At 50.8% G+C, this 11,264-nt stretch overlaps 2 protein-coding genes across 2 annotated transcripts; both read left to right on the top strand.

Moving 5' to 3' along the window:
• The first annotated feature begins 7,137 nt into the window (after positions 1-7,137).
• Positions 7,138-9,819, top strand: LOC126876811 (uncharacterized). The gene has a single exon (XM_050639677.1). The coding sequence runs from the start codon at positions 7,138-7,140 to the stop codon at positions 9,817-9,819; it is 2,682 nt and encodes an 893-aa protein (XP_050495634.1).
• An 87-nt stretch (positions 9,820-9,906) lies between these two features.
• LOC126876810 (uncharacterized) lies at positions 9,907-10,941 on the top strand. The gene has a single exon (XM_050639676.1). The coding sequence runs from the start codon at positions 9,907-9,909 to the stop codon at positions 10,939-10,941; it is 1,035 nt and encodes a 344-aa protein (XP_050495633.1).
• Positions 10,942-11,264: the final 323 nt, after the last annotated feature.

Genomic DNA, 11,264 nt, shown 5'->3' with positions numbered 1-11,264 from the left:
CCGTTTCGAAATACAGCGGGGGCGGTAGAAACGTAACAGCGAGGCAGAAACTGTCGACGAACTCGCGAAAGATCGCATCTGAGTTTTTCGACGAGCGACGCCTCTCTCTCTCTCTTTCTTTCTCTTCGCTTGGATTTTACGATGCGCCCGCGCCCGCTTCTCTCTGTCTATCGAGAGAAGCGAGGGCAGAGAGACCGCGCTAAGTCACCTGTAATTTCCGGCCGAGAAGTAGCGGGTGGCGCCGTCCATCTTCCGCGAACGGCTTCTTAAGTCTTCTTGACCGTGGCGAGACTTTTCGGACCGCTGGTTGCTTATTTACGATGACTATCGAACTCGTTAACGCTCCGAGCACACCGTACACGCCACTCGAATTCCAAATGGCCGCTCTCCGCGGAGCAAGTTAAGCTTCATCGAGCCCGATTGAACTTTGTAGTCGCTCGTGCTCGTCTTTCGTAGCCTGTCTCTCGCATTGGGTAAATACCGCCCTTGCGATCTCTTTCCTTCTCCCGTGTACGCGGCTACGCGATAAATTTGATATTTCGTAGTAGAGCAGCGCCGATCGCGAACAGTAGCGAAGCTTTATCGCTTGCGAATGAACATCGTCTAATATTTCGGCGTAATACGGTGGCAAGATTTTTCGGCTTATGCGTTCGTAGTGGCGCTAATATTCGACGGAAGAAGGAGATGAGACGGATCTAGCACTTGCCAGCTTATTCGACCAATTCGAATCGTATCCGACAAAGGAGATGACCATCGCAATCGACTCCCCGAAAGATACGCAGATGGGAGAAGGCCGAACCCAGTTCTTTACGTTCTTTCGTCTTTAAACGAAAGTTGTCTGAAAGTGATTAGGTTTCTCGTCGTTTAAAGATTCGAGACCCCTCGCTAGAAAAACGAATTGAACGCGAATGACACCGTTCGAAAGATTCGTCTTTACGAGGCAAGAAACGCCTGGCGTCGGTTTACAAAGATATCGAACTGGGTCAATTATCGTCGGTGTGTCCAGAGGAGCGAAGGTATTTACCGGGCGAGCTGGGTCGATCGCTCGGTTCAATAAAATTGTCGTCAAGGGAGAGATAGCAAGGTGTAGGCGAGTCGGTGACGTGGCACATAGCCAGTCGGTGTGTTACTACGAAATTACGAAGCAATTTCGCAGGAAATATATTGGGAAATGATTTCGACGCCGACATCGAAAGTATCTATTACACGACTAACGTTACCGTTACACGAGACCAAGCTTGTACGGATTATAACGAAGAGGTTGATGTCGCGTTGAGCCTGTATCGTCGGACACCTGCCACGAGCAGATTGACGTAAGCAGGCCAACGTCGATTATAGGAGATTTTATTATCGGCGGTCACACAGATTTTCCTACGAATCGTCGGTCTCGTATTTGCGATTTCGTAGGTATCCTGCCGAGGAGGACAGCCAATTTAAGGACAAGCATATTGGCTTCGAATCGAGGCGAGAATTCGTTCGGCCCGAATTTGCTTCGAATTTGCTTCGAATTTGCTTCGAATTCGCTTCGACGATGATTTTCTATCAAATTATTCGTGTCGTTCGTATTCGAGTTCCTTTCCCGACGTTCCGCGCAGCGAAATTGAAAGGGACGATCTGAAAAAAGCAGAGTAAACTGGAGTAGCTTTGACCTGTATACCAGGTCCAAAAAGTAATTTAAACGTTTCGGTATAGTTACATGTTTAATTAAGGAACGGTTAACCGGAAAATCTTTGTAATTGAAAAGCATTGAATTCCGAGTAAAGTTGGCGAGCAGATTTCAGCTCGTTGATGGGTCTTAAACGAGGTCGAAAATTCCACTAACGGCTATCTTGGAACACTCGATGAAAAGGATCCGTGGAGTAATGATTTTCCACAAACTTTATTCGGCGTGTCCCTCGTACACGATGACGTAAAGCGACCAACCATAGTGATCAACTCAAATACGGCGGAAGAAGATAAAGAAAAAGAAAAGTATCGTGAAGAAAAGGTAATACCATCGTAACCGTCGTAAATCGTTGGCAGTTGTCGCGTGTCGATGGTACGTTGATCGGGTCGGTTGTACGCGAAAGCTCTTTATCGACGAACTCGATAAAACTTTCACATCCGGCGATCGCTAAGCAATTTAAGTTTAGCGGAAAATCCATTTCTCTGGCGAAGAAAAGAGTGCGAGCTAGCGGCGCGTGGATAATATTAACTAATTTATATCCCGGGATTTAATAACCTGGCGACGTTGGGCCGGAGTACAGAGGCTCTCAATTACAGTCGGAACAGCGTCGTTAATACAAAAGGAGGCTCTTACGGTCGATAGATGGCGGCCCTTATCGTTGGCTCTCTGCCATCAGCAGGTTTCAGCGACGCTGCCTCGACATATCGATACAATCCCCCATTGGGTGAAACGACAGCGGGCTGGCTGCTGGTTTTTCGCTACGGTCGGACCCGCGCTCCCTGTCGCGAAATGCTTTTGCGTCACGATGGTTTCGCGTCGGTTGTTTGCGCGCCGTTTCGTTACATTCCTATGACTATAATGCTTGGTTACGAGTCGAAAATCGTTTCGTTTCCCGCTGATCTTTGCACGAGTACGAATTTTTCTATTTTTCGACAGTGGATTTTTTTTACAAGTTTCTATACGCGAACATTCGTTGATTTATGCAACGTCGTATACGTATTGTCGTTGCTTGCACGCTGGTTTGCTGAACAGCGTGACGTTTTTTCCATCGCTGGAATCGCACAGACGCGTAAAGCGAAGGCCACCTTGGTATTAGGTATTCTCTTTGAGAAACGTGCAAGCAGAATAGGAGAAAAACGGCACGAGACGCGTTGCAAGGCGCGCGTTGATATACTTGTACGTATAGCCAGAAGCGGAAGGAGTTTTCGCGGAGACTCGAGTTTCCAAGACTGACCGTGGCACTCGCCGCGTCTATTTCGCAGGATCGTTTTATTTTAGAAAAACCGGTCTCGCCGTTCTCTCCAGTCGGCGCCCGTAACTTTTCGTAAACTATGTTGCCAAATTGCTGGCGAAGAGATGGAAACACGGGCGGCTGGATAGCGCGGTCCACGGGTAAATTTTGTAAGAAATAAATTTATTAACAGGAGTCGGCCAGATTTCTTCCGCGCACCGATTCTGCGTCGCCAGTGCGAATTTCCGCGAAATTTTTCACGCGTGTGTATAAAAGGACGACACAGGATGAAACCGGGCCGCGTATTTCGCGTAACGTTATTTGCTCGCCGTAGGGTACTTGCAAACAAACGCGTATTTGCCCGTCCATTACATTCGTTTGGCAACAACGTTGCCGTTGCCGTTCTTTCCACCCCCCCCCCCCCCCATCATCAGCGCATGGTTTTTCACGTGTTTATCACTGGCGATCTACGTTCCGCGTTGATTAATTTTTCAGCAGAAATTCAGCGACCGTTCCGAGGCAGGCCGCTCGAATATTCGCTGGTTTAGCTCGGGCGAACGCCGAAGATTCGTTTCTGCCGAGCTGCAACGGCAAACAGGTCGTTAAGCCTTTAAGTTCAGGCCTTGAGTGTACAGAGCAAACTCACGGCTGTTCGCTCGCCGCGCGTTCCAATGGCAACGACGATCGGCAACGCAGCGATTAGGCATCGCGACAACGCGCGCCGAAACTTGGATCGGCCAGACCAACCACTGCGAAAGAAATTCTCTTTCCGTAGGATTCTCGAGAGGGGTCGGATTTCGATCGCAATCGCTATCCCAAATTGCGCGTCACTGGTTTACAAACGGTTCGAACGTAACAGCAGCTAGCTGTAAAATCGACGACTTGAAATCCGCTGGGGCGTCGAGGGGCATGCCTCGACGTCCCCAAAGGCTAATTAGTTTATTTTCGCACGACGGTGGGGCGATGCCCCGGTTAGCGAAACTCCCTTTCCGAATCGTTGATCAGTGTACGTAATATTATACGACGGGTTATTTACCGAGGTTACGACGCTCGCTCGATCGCAGTAGCTTCGGCGCACGCGAGCATCGCGACGCTCGGGGCTCGGGGCTCGTGGCTCGCGTGCCGCTCAAATTAATCAACAGTCAACCTTTTGATCTTTCTTCTCGCGTCCCGATGCATTCGCCGATATTAAAATCGGAAAATTTCCATTTCCATCCGCTTTCCGCGGCTCCACCAACTTTATTAATGTCTCGTGTTACAAACCGTTCGTCCGATTTGCTCTACCATCGAATCCCTCTTTCATCTATCTCTTCGAATTCGACGCTGAATTTGTATTTTCATGCGGATTACGCGGTCCAGGGAATTTTGGTCGTTCCGGTTTTTACTTATTAATTGGAATTTAGGAATGTTACGACGCCTAAAGCATCTGCTCGCCAGCCCGCGCGACCGGACAACAACCGACCTGCGTAACGGCACTTCGATCCTCAATAAACCTAAGGACCCACCATAACTTTCATTTCCCTGCATTGTTTCGCCATATGTCTTCAATCCGATTGTCTTGAAGAATTGCAAGCCAAAATATGCTCGAAACACAGTCGGTTTTAGAGGTGTCCTTGGGTTCATTAGTCGCCTTTAAAACACGGAGAAAGCGGGTATGCACCCATTAGGAAAACCCGAATAGCCCTGTAATAAAACAGGCTAGGTTTTCTCATACACACAGTCATTTACGCACCACGATGGTAGAAGACTCCCTACTCATCCCTTCGAGCAGTAGTGCAGCATGACCAATCGACACCGCGGTTCGTTACCCTCACTTTTCCTAACGAAAATGGGACCAACGAATCCGCGTTCTTTATGCACAGGGGCACACCCACACCGAACTTTCTTCCGTATTAAACAAAAGAGCGACAAACGGTCTACCAGCTAACGCCTAACGCGACAGTCTCCCAACTAACGCCTAACGCGACGGTCTCCCAACTAACGCCTAACGCGACGGTCTACCAACTAACGCCTAACGCGGCAGTCTGCACATAGCGCGAGAGTCGCATTCTTCACGCAAATCTTTTGTAACTAAGTGCTTGGAAATATATACTTTATAATACTGTGAATCCCAGTGTTATACCAACTCAATCACCCCTCATTATCTCAAAGGAAATCAGGGGGTCGATCAATTCGTGGTGTCGATTGTTATAATCGTAACGGGGATTTACGACCCCCGTTGACGACTCTCCTCGCGAGTACGTCTCCCCGCGATTGGTCGAATTTACATGGTCCTTCGAGCCGGATCTCGTGCCACCAAAAAGTGCACTGACCAGTGACTATACAGTGTCGCGTGAGATCCAAGTTCCAACCACTTAGTCAACTGAGCAAGGGAACCGCCATCGGAGAGAAGCACCTCCGTCGCGCAGCATCTACACGAGCCCACGCCGCATCGTAACGATTAGCAACAGAATCCCAGATCAACGTCCATTTGATCAAGGTAAGGGCGTTCATTATCAAAATCAAACATGGCCCAAGCTGAATCAATCAGCACGTTACGGCGGAGACGAGGCGTCCTAGCCCGTCGACTTGCAACCATAAGGCGCGAACTCGATGAGTACGAAGCGTCTGGGAAGGCAAACAGAATCTTCCTAGCATCTTGCCGCAGCTCGTTCGATGAGCTTTGGAGGAGGATACTCGAGGTTCAAGAAGAGTTAGGTGTGGTAGATGAGGGGGAAGATGCGCGGGTAGATTCGTTATCGCAAGAGCATCGGGAGCTTGACATGCGGTTCCGAGAGCTCTTTGAGCAAATATCAGCAACAACCCCGTCGACTACAACAAGAGGTGAGACGTGCCGGAAACCAGAGCCGACCACCGTTCCAGAGGTCCGCGTGCCCCAATTCGACGGTGCCCTCGAGAATTGGACCTATTTCTACGACACGTTCACATCCATAGTGGACCTTAACGAAGGTTTGACGAATGTCCAAAAGTTCCAGCATCTACGCTCATCTATAACTGGACGGGCCGCACAGAGTATCCAGTCATTAGAACTCACAGAGGCCAACTATTCCATCGCGCTTGATACACTGAAGGACAAGTTCAATTGCCCCCTCCAAATCTGCATGCGCCATTGGAATCTGATGCGTAATTATCCGGAAATCAAAAGGGAAACTCCAGAGGCCCTAGAGGATTTGTTGGAAACCATCAGCGTAAATCTAAAGGCGCTCGAACATCTAAAGGAGCCCGTCACTTCAAACATAGCGATGATCGAATTGATCGCGTCGAAGTTGCCCGCGTCCAGCCTGCGTAAATGGCAACGCACACATTCCCCCGCCAAAAGGTGCCATCCTATCAGCATCTGATAGACTTTCTCAAAACACGGGCGAACGGGACTCAATTCCTCTCTAAAGAGAAGGAATCAAAAGGGTCAACACACAAACACCGCAGTCAGCGAACAACCATACCGCATGGGCGAACCCTTGCTACAACCAGCAGAACGGTGGTGTGTCCGACCTGCAACGGACATCACGAGATCAGACACTGCAAAATATTCAAGGCCAAATCAGCGACCAAACGTTTTCAAATCGTGAAGAAGGCATCGTTGTGCATAAATTGCCTAGGCACAGGACATTCGCCGACACAGTGTACATCGGGTTCGTGTCGTATCTGCGGTCACCGACACCATACGTATCTACACCGCGAAAAAACCCAGGTAGATTCATGGTCGTCGAGCGGTCGATCTTCGAGCGGTCGATCGTCGAGCGGTCGATCGTCGAGCGGTCGGTCGGCAAGCGGTTGGTCGCCGAGCAGTCGGTCGTCGGACAGTCGCGCATCGAGCGGTCGGTCGTCGGGCAGTCGCGCACCGAGCGGTCGATCGTCGGGCAGTCGTTCATCACACAAGCGAGCCTCCACCGAACAATCCCCATCGGGATCATCGAAGTCGCGGTCGTCCCACAAATCGAGGCGAACATCCGATACTTCACGGAAGCATACATCTTCGGTTCCAAGAGGTACGAAAGAGCATTCCTCGTACGAGTCACGCTCAGCCCGGATCCGGAACACCACCCCAACCTCTTCATCCAAGTCCCAACCGGGGCAAAACTGACTGTCCGAGACTACGACAGCAAGGGGGATCGGACTAACAAACACATCTCCCCACACCCCTCTGCATTATGATCTGTTGGCCACAGCACAGATCAAGGTTTTGAACAAACAGGCACAACCAATCCGAGCCCGAGCCTTACTCGACACTGGGTCGAGCATGAACTTCATGACCGACAGGCTCGCGAACTCCCTCGGTATAAGGCAAAGGAGATGTGCGATCCAGATCGGAGCCCTCGACAATTTGAGCACCACGGCAAAACGTTACACCACGGCCACCATCACGTCGACGGACGGCGAGTACAAGAAGACATTGAGATTTCTTGTTATCCCGGCCATATCGATCCTCGTACCAAGCGAGCCCATCGATCCCTCGAGTCTGGGATTACCCAGAAATATTCATCTAGCCGATCCACAATTCCATTGCCCAGCCCCGATCGATGTTTTACTTAGTACCGGATCAACATTCGCGTCGCTGTGTATCGGGCAGGTCAATCTGGCACAACCAGGCGAACCTGAACTACGTCTACAAAAAACACGCTTCGGCTGGGTAATCGGGGGGAGTCCCACGTCCCAAACCGCGATAAATACGTTCCACGCAACCACAACGGCTCTGCAAGAGGACCTCGCACGGTTTTGGGAGATCGACGAGGGACAGGCCACTACTCATCTTTCGGAATCGGAACGACTATGTGAAGAACATTTCCGAAACCATGTCCGACGAACCAAGGAAGGCAGATACATCGTTGCATTACCGTTCAACGAAAAGCTTTCCTCACTAGGGTCATCGAAGGCCACTGCAATGAGCAGGCTCGCCTCTCTTCATCGCCGATTCCAACGCGACAAACAATATGAAACGGCGTATAGTGCTGTGATTCAAGAATATTTAGACTTGGGTCACATGACAAAGATCAACACGGTTCACGCCACCGACCACGGATATTATTTACCACATCACGGCGTGACCAAGGAATCGAGCGACACCACCAAGCTACGGGTTGTGTTCGACGGCTCAGCTTCAAGTACCACGGGAGTGTCTCTAAACGACGCCCTTCATACGGGTCCGAAATTACAAGAAGACCTGAGGAACATCCTATTGAGATTCCGGTCATTTCAATATGTCCTTACCGGCGACATCGAGAAGATGTACCGCCAATTCCTCCTACGTCCAGAAGATCGTCCCTACCAAAAGATTCTGTGGCGTGCCGACAACGGAGAGATCGAAACTTACCGACTCAACACCGTAACGTTCGGTCTATCCGCAGCCCCGTATCTGGCCATCCGATGTCTCAAACAGTTGGCAGAGGACGAGGGACCTCGATTTCCGAGAGCAGCGCAGATCCTACGGCGAGACTTCTATGTCGACGATGCGTTGACCGGAGCCGATACGAAGGACGAAGCCCTATCAATCAGGAATGATCTCACGAGATTACTTAAGCTAGCCGGTCTAAATATCCGCAAATGGGCCTCAAACGATCGGGATCTGCTGAGAGGGCTACCTGAGGAAGACACCAAGCAGAAATTACATCTCGGTGAGTCATCCACGTTAAAAACACTCGGCGTCTTTTGGGATTCAGCCGACGATACCATACTATATTCGGTCAAGACGAACAGTGACACTTCCCGAATCACAAAGCGATCAATCAGCTCAGTCATCGCACAAATATATGATCCACTAGGATTGCTCGCGCCGGTAATCGTTCGAGCAAAAATGATTTTGCAACAAGTCTGGACATTGAAGGTAGATTGGGACGAATCCCTTCCGTCAGACGTACACACAGCATGGATCAAATACCACACCCAATTGCCGTTGTTAAATGCGGTAAGGTTCCCTCGGAAGACCATCCTAGAATCCGCAACGAAAATTGAGCTCCACGGATTCTGTGACGCTAGCGAAAGGGCATATGGGGCGTGCGTCTACGTGCGGACGACTGACCGAAAGAACAATATTTGGACTCGACTCCTCACGGCGCGGTCGAAGGTAGCGCCGCTCAAATCGCTCTCCATACCACGTCTCGAATTAAGTGGGGCACTTATTTTGACGTCCTTGATTTCGTCAATACAACAGGCCCTGACGACCAAGATATCGCGGATAGTCTACTGGACTGACTCCACCATCGTACTCCATTGGATCAGGTCTTCGCCGCACACCTTGAAAACATTTGTGGCGAATCGAGTCGCTGAGATACAGACCAAGACCAATATCTCCGACTGGCGTCATGTGCCTACCGACGATAATCCAGCGGATCTCATCTCCCGAGGCCAGACGCCCAAGGAATTCCTATGTCCGTCCATTTGGAAAAACGGGCCAAGGTGGCTCCTGCAAAGCGAAAGCTATTGGCCGGTTTGGAGCCCGATACCGGTAGTCGACCTCCCGGAGCAAAAGAAGACGATCTGTCTGAGGACGAGTGTTAACGACAACACTCTCCTCCATCGCTACTCGTCTTGGCCAAGACTAATAAGAATCGTCGCCCGGTGTCTTCGATGGAGACATAAGCAACACCGAACTGCCCATCTCACCACAGACGAACTGACCGCAGCGCACAACAGGCTAATAAAAATCTTACAATCCCAGCATTTCGCGCCTGAAATTCGGATCCTCCAAAAAAATCGAAGCGAGGACGTTGGAGGGAAACTACAGCCATTAAACCCCTTCCTCGACGAAGATGGGCTACTCCGGGTAGGAGGGCGACTAACCAACTCCGCCATACCCTTCAGCCAAAAACACCCGATCATCCTACCGAAATCCCCGGTGACAGAGCTAATTATAGAACAAGAGCACCGGAACAATCATCACACAGGGACCCAAGCTACCCTATACGCGATGAGACTGCGCTATTGACCGATCGACGGCCGTAGCCAGGTATGGCGCACTCTCAGAAGGTGCGTCCGCTGCTGCAGAGCCAACCCTCCACCAGTGGAATACTTGATGGGTGATTTGCCAGAGGCGCGTATTACCGAATCGCGGCCGTTCAGGAACGTCGGAATCGACTACTGCGGCCCATTCTACATCAAGGAGAGGAGGGACCGCAACCGACGTAAAATCAAGACGTACGCCGCCATATTCGTTTGTCTGGCGACAAAGGCGGTCCACATAGAGTTAGTCAGCGACCTAACCACCGACGCCTTCTTGGCCGCGCTACGCCGTTTCATCTCGCGGCGAGGATACTGCGCAACGATCCTCACCGACAACGGCACCAATTTCGTCGGGGCTAATCGGGAGCTGCAAGAACTCCGGACCCTATTGCAGTCCGACGACCACCAGGATAGGGTACAGAATTTTCTCGCCGACCGACAAATACAATGGCGTTTTAATCCTCCGAACTCACCACATTTTGGCGGCTTATGGGAAGCCGCAGTTAAATCGTTCAAACGCCATCTCATCCGCGTGGTCGGCACGGAGCTCCTGACCTTTGAACACCTCAACACCCTTGTGATCGAAATTGAGGCCATTCTCAATTCACGCCCACTGACTCCCATCTCATCCGATCCGAAAGATCCCCCTGTCCTCACTCCCGGTCATTTTCTAATCGGTGATACCCTAACCAGTTTACGGGAGCGTGATTTCAGGACAGTTCCATCAGGACGGCTATCCAGTTGGCAGCGCATTCACCAGATTAAGCAGCACTTCTGGAGCCGATGGTATCGAGAATACCTAAACGAGTTAACCCGCCGCAGCAAATGGGACAAGGGCAAACACAACATTCATGAAGGCACCGTAGTAATCCTCAGGGAGGACAACGTGCCCTCTATGCAGTGGCCTTTGGGCCGCGTAATCAAGGTCCATCCAGGAGCCGACGGAATCATCCGGACCGCTACCGTGCAGACGGCAACAAGCATCCTGGACCGCGGCGTCAAAAGACTGGTCCCCTTACCCATCCACCCAGATCCAGACGAGGCCGAACGCCCACACGGAGCGAAGGAGGTCACCAACGACACACCAGACTCCACAGCCAGAATTTGATCGGTGCCCTCTCAACGGGGGGAGGATGTTACGACGCCTAAAACATCTGCTCGCCAGCCCGCGCGACCGGACAACAACCGACCTGCGTAACGGCACTTCGACCCTCAATAAACCTAAGGACCCACCATAACTTTCATTTCCCTGCATTGTTTCGCCATATGTCTTCAATCCGATTGTCTTGAAGAATTGCAAGCCAAAATATGCTCGAAACACAGTCGGTTTTAGAGGTGTCCTTGGGTTTATTAGTCGCCTTTAAAACGCGGAGAAAGCGGGTATGCACCCATTAGGAAAACCCGAATAGCCCTGTAATAAAACAGGCTAGG

This window comes from Bombus huntii, unplaced genomic scaffold (assembly GCF_024542735.1).
Source record: "Bombus huntii isolate Logan2020A unplaced genomic scaffold, iyBomHunt1.1 ctg00000096.1, whole genome shotgun sequence".
Classification (NCBI taxonomy): Eukaryota; Metazoa; Arthropoda; class Insecta; order Hymenoptera; family Apidae; genus Bombus; species Bombus huntii.
The sequence above is the reverse complement of the archived record's forward strand: the minus strand, read 5'-3'. Positions and strand labels throughout refer to the sequence as shown.